This window comes from Kryptolebias marmoratus, linkage group LG9 (assembly GCF_001649575.2).
Source record: "Kryptolebias marmoratus isolate JLee-2015 linkage group LG9, ASM164957v2, whole genome shotgun sequence".
Classification (NCBI taxonomy): domain Eukaryota; kingdom Metazoa; phylum Chordata; class Actinopteri; order Cyprinodontiformes; family Rivulidae; genus Kryptolebias; species Kryptolebias marmoratus.
In genome coordinates, this window is record NC_051438.1 from 29,740,011 (window position 1) to 29,757,024 (window position 17,014).

At 44.9% G+C, this 17,014-nt stretch overlaps 3 protein-coding genes across 3 annotated transcripts in view; 2 read left to right on the top strand and 1 right to left on the bottom strand.

Moving 5' to 3' along the window:
- The window catches only part of LOC108228900 (disks large homolog 1), a gene marked incomplete at its 5' end in the record, with an annotated part of 19,530 nt that extends 13,148 nt beyond the window's left edge, over nt 1–6,382 (top strand). Inside the window, 8 exon segments of the mRNA XM_037977580.1 lie at nt 1,020–1,119; nt 1,924–1,965; nt 3,082–3,132; nt 3,231–3,332; nt 3,409–3,581; nt 3,656–3,765; nt 3,853–3,944; nt 4,678–6,382. Of these exon segments, the coding sequence (XP_037833508.1) occupies nt 1,020–1,119; nt 1,924–1,965; nt 3,082–3,132; nt 3,231–3,332; nt 3,409–3,581; nt 3,656–3,765; nt 3,853–3,944; nt 4,678–4,784 (777 nt within the window).
- Nucleotides 6,383–6,743: 361 nt separating this feature from the next.
- On the bottom strand, nt 6,744–16,109 carry LOC108228715 (zinc finger protein 420-like). Its single transcript, XM_017404318.3, has 5 exons — nt 15,893–16,109; nt 13,059–14,303; nt 11,438–11,695; nt 9,824–10,063; nt 6,744–9,241 (listed from the first exon to the last, which is right to left on the bottom strand). Exons 1-5 carry the CDS (start codon nt 16,029–16,031, stop codon nt 8,154–8,156), a joined length of 2,970 nt encoding a protein of 989 aa, XP_017259807.1. The 5' UTR covers nt 16,032–16,109; the 3' UTR covers nt 6,744–8,153.
- nmnat2 (nicotinamide nucleotide adenylyltransferase 2) overlaps nt 11,564–17,014 on the top strand; it is a gene marked incomplete in the record, with an annotated part of 31,125 nt that continues 25,674 nt past the window's right edge. Inside the window, 2 exon segments of the mRNA XM_037977582.1 lie at nt 11,564–11,697; nt 16,746–17,012. Coding sequence (XP_037833510.1) covers nt 16,928–17,012 — 85 coding nt within the window.

The following is a 17,014-nucleotide window of genomic DNA, read 5'->3' on the forward strand; positions in this document are numbered from 1 at the left end:
TGTCCGACTCTCTGAGCGGGTCCTGAACGCAGCAGCGTGCCGGTGTCCGACTCTCTGAGCGGGTCCTGAACGCAGCAGCGTGCCGGTGTCCGACTCTCTGAGTGGGCCCTGAACGCAGCAGCGGCGCCACCTTTAACACGCGTCGCCTGAAAAAACGTCGCCCACAGAACACGCATGAAGCCCGTCCCCCTCCCTCACCCCCTGAAACGCTTGACATCGACTGCCTGCTTCCTCCTCTTCCTCCTCTTCCTCACCGCTCACCTTCCTCCTGCTGATCTCTCTTTGAATCAGTTAATCCACCTGTTTTTATGTTTGTTTGTTTCTCTGGCTGCGCTCCACACTTTATAATAATAAATAATAATAAATAAAGTTTTTTATTTTCTGATTGACTTTATTTTAACATATTTTTAACAAAGAAAACTGAGTTACAGCAAATCAGTTTCCAAATCAAATTAAAATCAAAATAAGAGAAAATAGAAAACATTTGTGAGATGCAGACATTTATCCGTCCTTAAATCTGAACTCTTTCACTTTTTAATAATTTCTCTAAATATTTAAAATTTATTAAAAATAAATCTGTCTTCAGTTTTAAACATTTTATTTTTAAACCAGATGAGACTGATAACTGACTTTGATCCGGGTCAGAACCAGAACCAGAACCAGAAGCAGGTTTCTCTGCCCGTCTGCACGTCTTCAGCATGTTTGTCCCTCCTCTTCCTCACCCTGCTGTGCTGCCTTCACTGTCCCTGTGGAAAACCCAGCTCTGACAGAACCGCTGTTCCCTGCAGGATCAGGTGGAACCGGGCCAAGTGGTTCTGTGGTTCTGATCCGAGCAGAAGGTTTTTTTTATGATTTTATTTTGTGAAAAAAGTAAAATAATTAGATTTTTGTTCAGAGCCACAAAGTTCCTGATTCTGTCCAAACCGACACCAGAACCCACCAGAACCTCCCCCCATCTCTTCCTCCTGTGTTTACACTCCATCACCCCTCCTCCTCCTCCTCCTCCTCCTCTTCCTCAGCAGTCCGTCAATGACAAGCGTAAAAAGAACCTCTTTACCCGAAAGTTTCCGTTCTACAAGAGCAAAGAGCCGAGCGAGCAGGAGACCAGCGACCTGGACCGTAAGTACCGGCGCCGCCGCTCCCATCGGTCGGCGGCAGGGAGAGAGATCAGCTGGTGGCGGCGCTGGCGCTCGGCGGTCGTCATGGTGACGGGGCTGGGCCGCCTTCACGTCAGATCTGACCAAAAACCGAAGCCGGGAGGCCTTTCTCCTGGAGCCAAAATGGCCGCCCCCGCGCCGTGCCGACCGCCTGCCTCTGTTCTCTCCATCTGTCGCTGGAACTCATGACTTTATGTTTCTGTGGTTTTCTGTGCTTCTGATGGCGGCAGGAAAACAACAACGACGACCTGATGCCCAAAACCCACAGTGAGTAAACGACCCCTGACCTCTGACCCCTGACCTCTGACCCCTGACCCCCGACGACATTAATCCACAACAAACGAAGGTTTTTAACAGAAACAGAAGAAAATAAAATCTAACCTGAAGAAACTTTTTAAATTTTACTTTAACTCTTTAGTTTTCTCTGAGGAAAGGCAGAAAAGTGTCTGCGCTCACCTGGGGGAGGGGCCAGCGGAGGAGTTGGCGGAAGTCCCTCCGCTCCCTCCTTCGTCTCCTCCTCCTCCTCCTCCTCCTCCGTTGATGTTCCCGGCGGCTGACATCACCGTCGACATCATGGCGTTGATGGAGGACAGGTCTCCGTTCTGTAGCGTTTCTCCTCCGCTCGCCGCCTCCTCGCCGCCCTCCGACACGCCGNGGTTCTGGCAGAACCTTGGAGTCTTGTCAGCTTTAATTAAACTCTGTGGCTCGGAGCAAAGCATCATGGGATCGCGGCGCCTGACCCGTTCTGTCCTGTGTTTGATTCCAGAACACGTGACGTCTAACGCCAGCGATAGCGAGAGTAGCTACCGTAAGTCTGCCGCCGCCGACGCTGACTAACGATCCGACACTAACTGCTGATAACGAGCTCTGGCTGCTGATTGGACGGCGAAAGCATGACATCACTGTCGGCTTCTGTCTTCTGCTGCTGGATGAGATCTGACAGGAAGTTCGCTTTGCTTCTGAACTAACTCGACAGGAAGTGGAGCCCGATGCTCCTCCTACTTGAAACCTTTCTGCGTCCAATCAGCTGAGGCAGCGTCGGCCATCGCGGTTTGATTAAACCAGGAAGTGACCTCAGAGTTCAAGAACTTCTCCCAGGATGTCGTCAGACGCCATCATGAGCTCCTGAACACAGATAATGGGAGTTAATGGGAGTTAATGGGAGTTAATGAGAGTTAATGAGTTAATGAGAGTTAATGGGAGTTAATGAGAGTTAATGAGTTAATGAGAGTTAATGGGAGTTAATGAGAGTTAATGGGAGTTAACGGCTCAAAGACCTGACGGCAGTAATCAAAGGAAACTCTTTTGAAGTTATTTTAAACTCAAATCAAAGACTGCAGATTAAAGTTCTTTAGTCTTGAAGTTCCCGCCGGAGTTTCAGGATCAGTTCTGGTTCTTTCCTTTAAATAAAAATGGACCAAAAACGTTTAAATCATTCAATCCTAAAAACTGTTCAGTTTCCTGACCTTCCATCAGTGACTCTTCAGCCAATCAGGATAAGATTTTACTTTTCTACAGCAGAACAGGATCCAAAGTTCCGTTTAGAACCGAGGGACTGGTTCTGGAGCTAAAACTGAGCCCAGGACGGGTTCTAGAAGAGACCGGCTCCACAGCTGGACTCGTGGGTTCTGTGATCGTTCTGTTCTCCGTAGAACCTGAGTTTGGAGAACCTCCTGTTTAGATGAACTCCAGGTGATCTCGGTTCCTGAAAACGAGAACGGTTCTTCAGGAGAAACACGAGCCGAAGTCAGCAGAGGTCAAAGGTCACAGGAAACAGGAAGTCAGTTCTTGAATCTCAGATTTCTCATCGTCCGTTTCTGCTCCTCCTCACTCTTCATCCCTCGCTCCTCATCCTCCTCCAGCTCCCGCCATCCTGACCTTTGACCTCTGACTAACCTGACCTTTGACCTGTGTTTGTTCCCAGGTGGGCAGGAGGAGTACGTTCTGTCGTATGAACCCGTGGCTCAGCAGGAAGGTGAGACCCGAACAGAACCGACGACTCCTCAGAATCTGTCAGAACCGGATCCAAACAGCAGATTTCTGACATCACTTCCTGTCTGGCTCCTCCCACAGTGAACTACACCCGACCCGTCATCATCCTCGGCCCGATGAAGGACCGGGTCAACGACGACCTGATCTCCGAGTTCCCGGATAAATTCGGCTCCTGCGTCCCACGTAGGTCCACCGAACGTTCTGCCGGCCGACCTCGGAGCGTCGGATCACCTCCAGGTTCTGTTGTGGTTCTGTTCAGATACGACCCGACCCAAGCGGGACTACGAGGTGGACGGCAGAGACTACCACTTCATGGTGTCCCGGGAGCAGATGGAGAAGGACATCCAGGACCACAAGTTCATCGAGGCGGGCCAGTACAACAACCACCTGTACGGAACCAGCGTGCAGTCGGTCCGCGAGGTGGCCGAGAAGGTACCGGCCGCAGAACGCCGAGGTCCGGCTCAAACGGGCCGAGTGTAAAGGTGTCTGTGTCGTGTTGCGTTCAGGGTAAACACTGCATCCTGGACGTGTCGGGGAACGCCATCAAGAGGCTGCAGCTGGCGCAGCTTCATCCCATCGCCATCTTCATCAAACCCAAGTCTGTGGAGAACATCATGTGAGTCCGAAGCCTTGTTCCTCCAGAGGTCCGGTCCGGTCCAGTCTGGTCCAGTCTGTGACCCGTCTGTGTTCCTTCTTCCCGCAGGGAGATGAACAAACGTCTGACGGAGGAGCAGGGAAGGAAAACCTTCGACCGAGCCGCCAAGCTGGAGCAGGAGTTCACCGAGCATTTCACGGGTCAGAACCTCGAAAAGAACACGTTCCTTATCACGTTCTAAGAGCTACAAACAGAACCTTCAGCAGGATTTCAGACCAACATCCAAGGTTCTGATCGGCTCAGAAACGTCCCGTTACCTGCTCAGGTTCTACGTTCAGCTGTTTCAGCTCGAACCAGTTAGACCACCGGTGTCCGGTCCTGGTCCTGGTCCTGGTCCTGGTCCTGGTCCTGGTCCTGGTCCTGGTCCTGGTCCTGCAGCTTTCAGGTGTTTCTGACTGAGTGATCTGACAGGTTTCTGCAGAACCTGAAGAGCTGCTGAGGAGCAGAGAAACACCTGAAACCTGCAGGATGGAGGTCCTCCAGGACCGGAACCGGAACCGGGACCAGGACCAGGACCAGGACGGGAACCGGGACCAGGACCTAGGACCAGACACCGCAGAGTTAGACGTTAATGTGTAAACATGAAAAGAAAAGAAAAGGCAGAGATCATAAACGACTTCAGATCGGAACACAGAAAGAGGTTCTAGATTAGCAGGTTCTCCATCCAGAACCCGTCTTACTGCAGAACCACCGAGTCATTACAGCGGCCATTTTTACACAAAGACCAAACTGCTTTAGAGTGCTGGAGTAGATCCAACCACCGGCTGATTAACCCCTTACCTGATTGGTCAGCTGGCCGACTCTGATTGGTTAATTAGCAGACTGATTGGTTGATCGAGCGATCTGATTGGTTAACGATGTGTTTGTTTGCAGCCATTGTTCAGGGCGACACTCTGGAGGAGATCTACGATCAGGTGAAGCAGATCATCGAGGAGCAGTCGGGTCCGTTCATCTGGGTTCTGTCCAAGGAGAAGTTATGAGCCTTCATCGCTCCTCCTCCTCTTCCTCACGCTCACTTAGTTTTATTTTGAAAAGAAGAGTCGCCCTGCAGACGGCAGCCTCACCCCTCCACCCCCCCTCAGTGATCAGCAGACATGTTGTAGGTTTTACCTGATTTGGACTCCATCGTTGGTTTCCTGAGTAAAGCACACAGGAAGTGACATCACACTCGGCGCGGTACAGCTCCTTAATGTTTAAGGGAGGAGAACTTCACAGGAGAAGAAGAAGAGCGGTTCAGGAAACGTACGAAGCAGATTTTATCTTTTGTTCTTTTTCATTGTGGGTTTTTTCCCGCTTCTTTTGTCTTGTAAGGTAAGCGGGTGGGCGGAGCCTCGGTCTGAGGCAGAGGTCAGGTAAGCGGGTGGGCGGAGCCTCAGTCTCAGGCAGCGTTTTGTCAGATCGGAGGAGGAAGAGACACAAAAAGCAAAACTTTGCACGTTTGAGCTTTAACAGCATGTCAGTTAAACCGTTTATTTCCCATCAGCCCTTTCACCTCAGCGTCGGACGTCACGGCTTCTTTTTCTACTTCAGATTTCTTTGATTTTCTGTTTCTTTGCTCCTTGCTGCTGCGGGACGTTTGTCGGGACGCCGCGGGTCTCTGCCGGGCTGCCGGGGGGCGCCGTCGAGACGAGACGCAGGAATCTGACCGACTGATGAGATTATTTACAGCAAGAGAGTTCAGTGCCAAAAAAGATTAATTTTTACAGAATATGATTTAAATCTACTTATTTTATTCAAACTATTTTAATATAAGTTTATTAAAGGAGAAAATCTTTATCTTTCCCCACTTTTAGGAACAAAATAATCTTTTACTTCATTTATTACAGAAATGTTTACATAAATCACTATTTTTACCTACAAATAATTTAATTAAATTTTATTTTGTTTTTAGAAACTTCACCAGATTGTGCCAAAAAATTAAAAATAAAACAAATTTATTCATGTTTACATTTTCATAATGATGCACAAATATTTAAATAAACTCTATTATTAAAATAATTTTATTTACAAAAATGTTCCCAAAGTTGCACAAAAAATATTTTAACTAAAACTTAAGAAAATTATCTCACTTATGCAGAAAAATATAAATATGTTGTTTTAGATTTAAGAAAATAGAATAAAAATATATTTTAAGATCAAATATTTCCCTTAAAATCACGAAAGATTTAACAAATTTTATAAATTTACACATCAGATAAAATAAGACTGAGTTTTTCAGGATTTCAGCTGATTATAGAATAAAAACTCTGAAGCTGATATTCAGGATTCTTGCTCAGAGGAGGTTTTCGGCGGCGTCCTCCTCCCCGCGGCGGTCCTGGCGGCGTCCCTGGCGGCGTCCCTCAGCAGCGTCAGTGTCTTACCACGCCCACGGTGTCGATGAGGTGAGCCGGCGGCTAAACTGCCTATTTTCTTATAAAGTCTATATTGAAGTTCAGCTCTTTGCTTTCAGAATCATTTCTGATAGAAAAGTATGAAGAGATTTGAAAATGAATATATTTTTCTTTTTTTTGATCACCTCCTTCTTTGTCTTTTAATTTTCTTTTTTAAGCATAATAAAAAACTTAACAGAAAACCTGAATGGTTCCGACTGTTATTTACCTGCAGGTTCTGAAGGAGGATCAACGTTCTCTGTCTTCATAGACTGGATGCTCCTCAGGGGGGGCGGGTCCTCGGGGGGGGACGGGTCCTTCTGTCTTCGATTATTCAGCTGATCACGTTTCATCAACCAGGCAGGAAAAAGAAGACGCAGTAGCAGCTGCTACAGCCAGCTCACTGTAGTTTAAGCATCGCGTTCTGTAGATTATTCTCTTTCTTTAAGGGTTGTTAACTTTGTTTAAGATGTTATTATTTGTGTTTTATTAAATGAAAACTACATCTGACCAAAAACAATCTGATAAACATCAAGTAACCAGAAAGGTTCCAAACAAGAGATGAAGAACTTGGTTTGAAGTCATTTTTATTATAAATCCTCCACATTTGTTTTTTCAAACTTTATCAGATTTTTATTAAATAAAGTTTGGAGACATTACTGAAAAACTTCAGACAAACTGTTTAAAATTAAGGAAATGCTACTAAATGCTCATTATTTGCCCAAACTTATAAAACATTCAGTGATTCAGAGAACTAATATTGTCTTTCTGCAGTTCATGATGGCCACCAGCAGGGGCAGAGTTGGACCTTTTATTAGGATTTAAGCTCAAACATGGAGATGATCTCAAACTCACACTGAGCAGAGGATGTTTTTAACCAGACTGTAAGACCTCTTTCTCTGCAGATCTGGATCAGAACTCATCATGAGACGGATCTTCAATAACGGAGTCAGAAACTTCTCTGCCATCCCTCCACTGGTATGTCATCAGGTCCAACTGTCTTCCTCTTCTTCATCCTCACCTTCTCCACTTCCTGGTCCACAGTTTCTATGACCTCTACTCTTCTCTCCCTTTAATCCTCTTCATTCATCAGCTTCCATCTTCCCATCACCCTCTCCTCTCTTGTTAGAACATCACAGTTTCTATCTTTAACCAGCCTGACCTGCTGCTCATCCTTTCCAGGATCACCTGGAAGCTCCTTCTTACCACCCAGAGCCTTTAACAGCTCCTCTCTGAACTCCTCACAACCTTCTTCAACTTCCACCATTGGGTCCTCTTCTCCTGTGCAGTTACAGAGTTGGAGCAGAGACAAACTGTCCACAGGTAGACAGGTGGATGGACAACACCATCCTGTCCTCTGACAGGCGTATAAAACCTGTTTAGATGTCCTGCAGGGTGTCACACTGGAGATAAAATAAAACATGAAGTTGGCTGTTTTAATGATGAAGTCTGAGAAAAAAGGTCCAATAAACCTGTGAGGAGCCTGGAGGTCCAGGTCTGCGGGCCGAGGTCCAGGTCTGCGGGCCGAGGTCCAGGTCTTTGGACTGAACTAAGAAAGACTGATCCTCATTCAGGAGACCAGCTGAATGAACCCTTTATTTAAGGTGGACGGGCAGACTAATGACCCTTTTAGTGTCTTCATGTTCTGTGGAGGACTGGAGAGTTTTCTCCTCAGGAAATAAAAACCTGGCGGTCCTTAAAGGAATGCATATTGCCCGCTGATTTAATCTAATATCTTGTGGTGAGAAATGATGGAGTTAAATCTGTTTTGGACAAATGTTACAAACAGGAACAGCATCTGTGAGTTCTGAAGGACTCTCAGCTACGACCACACCAAGCTTCAGCTCAGTATCAGTACAACTGACTGAGTCGGAGACGTTTTAGTGTTTTCTGATGTTGATTTGCTCAGTTTAGGATCTTCTCTGCACAGCGGAGGCAGAATATTTAAACCTCCAGGTTCAGACAGAAACGGGTCAACCGTTAAAGCTGCTGCTGCTCCTGGTTCAGGTGGGTTTTCATGTGGCTGCTCAGACCACCGTTGAACCGGAAGGTTTTGCCACACCTTCCACAGGTGTAGGGCTTCTCACCTGTGTGCGTCCTCATGTGGACGCTCATTGCACTTCTGTGTCTGAAACTTTTCCCGCAGGTTTCACAGGTGTACGGCTTCTCACCTGTGTGGGTTCTGTTGTGCATCACCAAGCTGTGGCTCCGGATAAAACTTTTCCCACACAGCTGGCAGGAATACTGCTTCTCACCTGTGTGGGTTTTCATGTGGAAGTGCAGATTCCCGTTTTGACTAAAGCTCTTCCCACATAGCTGGCAGGAGTAGGGTTTCTCACTGGTGTGCATTCTCATGTGTCTTTTCAGCACTGAGGAGTAGTTAAATCTTTCTCCACAGGTGCTGCAGGAGTAACGTTTCTCACCTGAGTGAATTCTGGAGTGGCGGGACAGCTGACCACTGCGGAGGAAGGTTTTCCCGCAGGTCTCACAAGAGTAGAGTTTCTCTCCTGTGTGGGTTTTCAGGTGGTCCAACAAACTGTCGTTCCGAGCAAAGCTTTTCCCACAGGTGTCACAGGCAAATGGTCTCTCACCTGTATGAGTCCGGAGATGATTGGACAGACTTTTACTGTGACTGAAAGCTTTCCCACAGGTCTCACAGGAGTAGAGTTTTTCTCCGCTGTGTGACGACATGTGGCACCTGAAGGCTGACGACTCACCGAATCTCTTCCCACAGATTTTACAAACGTACAGGTTCTCCTCTCCGTGGGTTCTGTTGTGGACCAACAAACTGTTCAGAAACTTGAATCTTTTCCCGCAGGTTTGACAGGAGAATAGCTTCTCCTCCCCACAGGACTTTAAATTGCTGCTCTGACCGCCGGAACCGTCGGGTTCTGGATCACTGAGGTCACTGCCATCATAAGTCACGATGACGGTGTCGAAGCTGTCCTGGGTCAGCAGCTGCTCTTCTTCTTCCTCTTTAATGTGTGGAGGTTCTGGTTCCTCCTGCTTACAGAACTCTTTATCAGTTGACACCTCCTCCTCTTTCCAGACATGTTGCTGTTGGACGTCTGCAGGAACCAAAGAGTCAGAAACAAAATGTCCATCATCTTATTTAGAAAAAGAACTGATTTAAATGTAAAGACTTCACTTCTGGTTCCGGTTCTGGGCGTTCCGGAAAACTTTCACAGTACCAATGTGGTTCTGTCACATCAGCTTATAAATAAACTTGAGGTTCAGCCTTTGGGCCGACCCATTCTGGACCCACGAACCTCTGAAAGCAGCAAACTGAACCAGGATCAGCTCAGATCTGCTGCCCTCTGCTGCCCCCTGCTGGGCAGGTGACAGAACAGACTTTTATTTTCCTTCAGTTTCTGACTTCCCAACAACTTTTACAGAGAAATGATTGGTTCTGTTTGTCTGAAAAGAATAACAGTAAAAACTCTGTGTTTTAGAGCAGATTTTTTTATTTTTCTCTGACTGGTGACAGTCTGAAGGTCAAAGGTCAAATCTCTGAAATATTTTTAATGTTTTTACTGAAACTCTGAGTTTTAACTGATTTGGTTTAAAGAAGTTTTTTTTCTTTTTACCAACTCGTTAATATTTTCTGCAGCAGTTCGACTCGTGAAGCCGATCCGGATCTTTGGACAGACCTGTTCCAGGTGACAGCGCCTCAGAAACAGGAAGTGGTCGGCGCTGAAGGTCCATTTCGTCCTGGAAGCGGACGAAGGCGCCGAAGACTTTTTCAGCTGCAGCAGAAAAGATTTGCTGACATTCTGCCTTTAACTGAACCGGGACAGCGGTACCGGTCTGCTCCAGAACCAGCTGGTCGGAGCAGAGTTCCTCAGGTTCTTCTTTGATCTGAAGAGGTTCTGGTTCCTTATCTGGGAGATCTGCAGAGAAAGAAAACGGCTTTCAGCTCTAAAATAAATCAGGAACTTTTCTCAGGTTTGATGTTTCCCAACATCTGCGTTAAAATTCAGGTTCTGATCCAAACACTCCTCGGATTACTGAAGACTTTTATTTTGAAGGCAGGTTTCCGCAACAGAAACAGGAAGTGAAGTCATTAATCAGGAAGCAGGTCAGAAACAGCTCAACTTAGATTTATATAAAAGAGTCCATAAAGACGATGTCATTGTCCTAATGTGTCCTACTCTGTCCTAATGTGTCCTACTCTGTCCTAATGTGTCTCTGAGTCCTAATCTACAGGCTGGTCTCTGATCTCAGAGGAAATCCCTTCGTTTTGTCTCTTCAGACCCAAACAGAACCGTAGACAGAACCGTCTGGACGTCAGGAGAGACAAACTTTACAGCTCTGAGTCTTGATGTAAAACTTCTGCGCCATTCTGTTGTAGAACTGTTAGGAAACAAACGTGGGATCAGTTTCTGATAAAAATAAAAGGTTTTTGTGACGTTTTCTTTGGATCTGCAGTTAGAGGAGCTTAGCTTTAGCTTTCGGCTGCTAGTTTAGCTTTTTGTTTGCAGCTGAAGTTTTAATGTAAATCAAACGTTTGGATCAAATTTAAGTTGATCAGAAACGTCTTAAATTTCCTTTTAAATATGAAGCTGTTGTTTCATATGAAGTCAGAGCCACTGAACAGTTTATAAAATAAACTTTATAGAATAAATAAAGTTTATAAAATAAATAAAGTTTATAAAATAAATAAAGTTTATAAGATAACTCCTAACCTGAACTTGTGTTAATCTGCTCTGAATTATCAGCCTTCTGGGTTTAATTTTATTTCTTTTTAACCAACAGAACAGTTATTTTAAACTTTCTGTTCTGGGAGAGAAATTATGGGATGTTTTTCGTGGTTCAAACAAAGAGATCAGTGTTTAAAAGGTTTGATGTAGAGATTTATATTTGTAATGATTAGTTTAACTGAATATGATCAAAATAAAATTTTAATTTTTCTGACTCACATTTATTGGATGAAACTCATGACAGCCAGAATTAATGTCAGATTTTTAAGGTTTATTAATTATTTCAGGTTTTGTCAGATTAAAGTTGTCAAAGTTTTAATTAATCCTCACTTTAGGACTGTCAGCCGACCCAAGATGGCCGCCACAGCTAATCAACAGGACGGTTCTGAGTTAAGAAGCTGAGAGTCATTAATAACAGGGAGGAGTGCATATCGCCCGCCGTGTGTTCAGGATGACTCAGCTGAGTTAGGAGACATCTCTGTTCTCCCTGAGGTCGATTAGCTGTGGCGGCCATGTTGATCGCAGTCCCGTGCGGTGATATTTTGCTAACAGGCAGGTTCTTACCTCTCGGTCCGAACCGACGCTCCATTATTTCCTTAAACTCGGAGAAGATTTCTTCAGCCGCGGCGGCCATCTTGCTTCTGATAAACTCCCTCAGCGGCCGAACCGAAGCCATTCCGCCCGGAACCGACCGGATATTCGGCTCAAACACGCCGAACGAAGCTAACGTTGAAGCTAATGCTAACGCTGCTCCACCATACCGGAAGTGTTCTTCTTCTTCTGCGCCTCTGCGGCGCGCTGCTGCCCCCAGCGGCCGCCTCGCTGTAAGTACAGGCTTCAAATAATAAGATAAAAACAAGAAACAAACAAAAATAAGAACAAATGTTTCTGTTCAGACCGAAAACTTAATTTAAAGATTATTTATGTTCGAAAGTTCAGGTTTCTGTTTCCTCTCAGTGTTTAAAGCTTCAATCAAACTTTCATTTCTTTAGTTTTTGTTTCTAAGAAGCTTCAGACTTCGGCTGATTTCACTCAAGTTCAGCTTATTGTGAAGTTTGAGCTAAAAATAAGAATTAAACCTGAAATAAACTCTGCAGAAGACAAACAGGATCTAAAATCTTCAGAAACAGAAACTAAATCCATAAAAGCTTCACCCAGCAGCTCTTTTCTTTGATTTAATTAAAAATAACTCTTAAAAAAGAAAAAGATTCAAATAAATACTGGATCATAAAATTAAATTTATTTTATCTGTAAATACCTGAAAGTTGTTTTTATTTAAATCTTTCACATCATTCTTGTTTGAAGAGGAGAAATTAATCTTTTTTAATCTTTTTATCTTTGTTTTCATTCATAAATTTAAAAGTTTATTTTTTAGGTATCTTGTTTGTTAAACCTGTTCAGTCATCTGAGGCAGAAAAAAACATTTATTTCCTTTAAATGTTAAAAACTAAAGCAGATGCAGTCAGAGAATATACAAACATCAAGTTTAAGAAACTTTTATTAAAGTCGTTCAGCAGCAAACACAAGAAAACTATAAAAACTGAAACATTTCAAAGATCTGCAGTCAGTTTTACCACGTTCACCTGCATTTATTCATCATTAATCCGTTCATAAACGTCCTCAGATCTTTAATCCGTCCAACCTGTCCATTTAAAGGGACAGTTCAGATCATTTTAAGTGGAGTTCTGCCAAAACGTTGTGAACAAATAGTATCTTACCTGTTGTAGATCGTTTTTTGAACGTCCCCAGTTTGGAGAAACACAGTTTAGTTCTGACTGGACTGACGAGCTAATGGCTAGTCTGAGCGGAGCGGAGACTAAATGGACCACTGGCGTCTTAAAATGGCTCCAGTCTTAAAGACTTCATCATCAAACAGGACTCAGTAAACCTTCACTCTGCTGTCCTTCCTGTAGGAAGTGCCCCAGGCTGCACAGGAAGTGCTACATCCAGCTGCAGCTGCTGTTTGCGCTTGTAAATAACCATGTAGTGTCAAACTGACTTTAGGTTTCTTCAAAACACTGACAGGAAGTCCTGGTTCCGCTCAGTCCGGTCAGAACTAAACCCAGAGGTCAATAAAAGTTATCTACAACAGGTAAGACAGTAACTGTTCAGAACGTTTCCACATAACCCCGTAATGTTCCAACTCAGTTCAGGAGGTTCTGCTGCTCCCCTCTAACAGCTGCTTAAAGACCATTTCTCTGAAGAACAGCAGGTTTCTGTTCAGCGTCTCTGACGTGTGAATGAGACTTCCTGTGTTTCCTCAGAGCCGAGGCGTCCTTGTATCTTCTCTCACAGATGCTGCAGCTGTAAGGCATCTCACCTGTGTGCGTTCTGATGTGGGAAGTTAAAGTTCCTCTCTCGCTGAAGCTTTTCCCACACGTCTGACACGAAAACGGCTTCTCGCCCGTGTGAGTCCTCAGGTGAGCTGTCAGACGGCTGTTAGTGATGAAACTTTTCCCGCAGGTTTTACAGGAATACGACTTCTCCTTCGAGTGGACAGCTAAATGTCTTTTAAACGCTGAGGAGTCAGTAAATCTCTTCCCGCAGGTGTAACACAGGTAGGGCTTCTCACCTGTGTGCGTCCTCATGTGGACAGTTAAATGGTCACTTTGAGTGAAGCTTTTCCCACACGTGTCACAGGAAAACGGCCTCTCAGCTGTGTGCGTCCTCATGTGGACGGCTAGGTTTCCGTTCTGGGTGAAGATCTTCCCACAGATCTGACAGGAGAACACTTTGTCTCCGGTGTGGCTCCTCATGTGGATCGTCAAACTGCCGTTCAGGGTGTAGCTCCTCCCACAGATTTCACAGGAAAACGGCTTCTCGCCCGTGTGAGTCCTGACGTGGACCAGCAGGCTTTCCGTACACCTGAAGCCTTTTCCACACGTCTCGCAGGAGTACGGCTTCTCCTCTGTGTGTGTTCTCAGGTGGCGCGTTAAAGTTTTACTGTGACGGAAGGTTTTCCCGCACGTTCTACAGGAAAACGGCTTCTCTCCGGTGTGGATTTTCTGGTGGTTATTTAAGGACTGGATTGTGTTTAAGGTTTTCCCACAGGTGCTGCAGGCGTACGGCTTCTTGTCTCTGAGCTGCTTTGATGTTTTAATATCAACTTTAGATTTTAAAGTCTTGAAACATTTGTGTTGGATCTTTGGCTTCAGCTCTGTGTTTCCTGTTGATCCAGAGTCTAAATGTCTCCGGTTCTCAGGCACAGGAATGCTGTCAGAGAGGAACCGGTCTGGTTCTGGTTTCCTTCGGTCGGTTACCTCCTCGGTTTTGGTCTTCTGGTACACAATGAGCTGCTCTTCCTCCTGACTGCTGCAGAGTTCCTCCGGTTCTCCTTTAATCTGCAGAGGTTCCAGGTCCAGATTCTGATTCCTGTCGGGGTCACAGAGGTCCTCCTGTTCCTCCTTACAGATGTGGTGCTGAGGGACGTCTGCAGAGACAGGGGACACGAGGAACCATCATTAACATCATGAAGAAAAGAAGAACATTTGTGTCTTTAAAGACACAAACAGCTCAGATTTACTCCTCAGATCCAAACGGTTCCTGAAATGAAAACAGACTCAAGGTTAAAATACCACAGGAGCAGAGGGAACTCCCACAGGAGCAGAGGGAACTCCCACAGGAGCAGAGGGAACTCCCACAGGAGCAGAGGGAACTACCACAGGAGCAGAGGGAACTACCACAGGACCAGAGGGAACTACCACGGGAGCAGAGGGAACTGCCACGGGAGCAGAGGGAACTCCCACGGGAGCAGAGGGAACTGTTGGAGCAGTGAGCTGCTGGGAGTTCATCTGTTCCTGGTTTGAATGTTTGCCTAAAAACTGTTTCCATGGTTACCGTTTTATAATTCACAATCAAACCTAAAGATGGCACCAAAAGCACTTCAATCCTCCAACAGACGGTTTGGGTTTAAACTTTTATCTAAAACCAGCTAAAGGAGGAAACAGGAATCTGCTCGTTAACCTTCAGCTATAAAGTCAGAGTTCATCGGGTTAAAGGTTAACTTAGCTGTTTCAGCTGTTTTAGCTGCTGCGTGCAGCTGAGGGTTATCAGTCTGTAGTTTATTAATAAACCAAACCAGTCAGCTGTTATTACTGTGACCAAGCTTTAACCAGTTAACTGGTTATAGTTAACCAGTATTAGCAGCTTACAGCCGTTAGTCTAGCTGCTAAACAAAATTATAATAAAATTATTTGGTTTTTTTTTGACTGACAGCAGAAGCAGGACCGACTCGAACATGGAGCTCCTTACAAGATGGAGGCCAAACAGCTGCCCGGCGCCGTCAGACGTTCTGCTTTTATTCTGGAGTTCAATAAAAATGATGTTAAAATTATAACTTTATTCTCCAAACTTTAAGTTTTCCTTTAATATCTTCAGTTATTTATGTAAACAGATCTTCATCCTCCTGATGAACAAACTGAACTCATTCTCCTCACCATCATCATCCTCCTCATCCTCCTCTTCCTCCTCATCATCATCCTCCTCTTCCTCACCGTGTCTGACGTTAAAGGCCTACCTTTCCTTGAATGCCTGTCACCCGCCGTCCTTCAGCCCTTCCAGTGAAACTGAAGTGACCGGATTCAGTCTGTTAGAGGAGGACTCTCAGCTACTACCACACCTGACTGAGCTGTGGCGGCCATCTTGAATCAGCTGAAGGTGTAATTATGAGTTTAATTAAAATTAATGAATATAAAACCAACATTTTCTCAAACTGTCGCTCAGACAACAAACATCAGCTGATTTTATTCAGACAGATCTACAAACAGATATATTTATAATTATAATTATATTTATATTTATAATTATATGTATATCAGTTAATCTCCACAGTGGAAAACATGTCAGATGTTTATTATTTACAGGCTGGATTTGATTTGTTCAGAGCTGCAGAAATGTTTGAATAAAGTTCGGGAGCAGAAAGAATCAGAACTTTTATATTTGATCTTCTTTAACTCTGATGAACTCAGCAGCTGGAAACAGATGTTCGACCTGATCCCGGATCTGTGGGTCCATTCTTACCGAACCTCCGTCTGAACCCCGGGGTGTTCCGATCAGAACCCGGTTCGGTACCTGCAGTTTTAAAGCGCACTTCCGGTCTGAGCCGTCGGTTCGGTTCGGTTCCTTCGAACTTTGAGTGAATTTCATGAGAGGAAGACATTTTGAATCCAAACGTTCAACATGACAACAGGTTAGCTTCAGTTAGCTCCTCCTGCTAACTGTTTGGGTTCTTCTTCTTCGTCGGTTTTATTTTGGTAGATGAACAGTTAATTCACTCACTTCCGCCTCCTGCTGGTTGAAGCGCAGAACTTTTCTTTTGTCAATTTTTTTTTTTTCTTCATTTGTCTGTCAGTTTATCTTAAAAATCAGTTTTATTATTATTATTATTATTATTATTATTATTATTATTATTATTATTATTATTATTATTATTATTATTATTATTATTATTATTATTATTAATATTATTATTAAAGTCTTACTAATTGAACTCAGTTTATTGTGTCCTAAAAGCAACATATAACAACAACAACAATAACAATAATAATTCTGAGCTAAAACCCTGGTTCCTCCTGGTTCCTCCTGGTTCCTGTCAGTCTCTGGGTCTTTGCTGGTTTCATGGATCCAGCAGCAGAGACAGAGACCGGACCAGGATCAGGACCAGGAACAGGACCGGACTGAGACAGGACCAGGACTGTTTGGTTAATTTTCTTTAATTTTTCTGAGGTTTCTGTGATTTTCCATCAGAGCTGATTGAGTCAAAAGATGATATTTAAATGAGCAGAATCTGACTGTCTCTGTCCTCTGTCCTCTGTCCTCTGTCCTCCTGTCCTCTCATCCTCCGTCCTCCTGTCCTCCTTTGGTTTGTCCTCAGACATCTGTCCTCTCGGAGTGTTTGTCTCTTTAAATCTTCCTCCTCCTCCTCCTCCTCCTCCTCCTCCTCCTGCAGAACAGTCAGCCTCTCCTCAGTTTCTGCTGCGTCCTCCTTCCTGACGAGCTGCTCCTACAGAACCGAGCCGGATCGGATCGGACCGGGCCGGGCCGGACCGGGACACCATGACAGAGAGCAGTAAGACGCACGTGATCCTCCTGTCCTGCGGCAGCTTCAACCCCATCACCAAGGGACACATCCATATGTTCGGT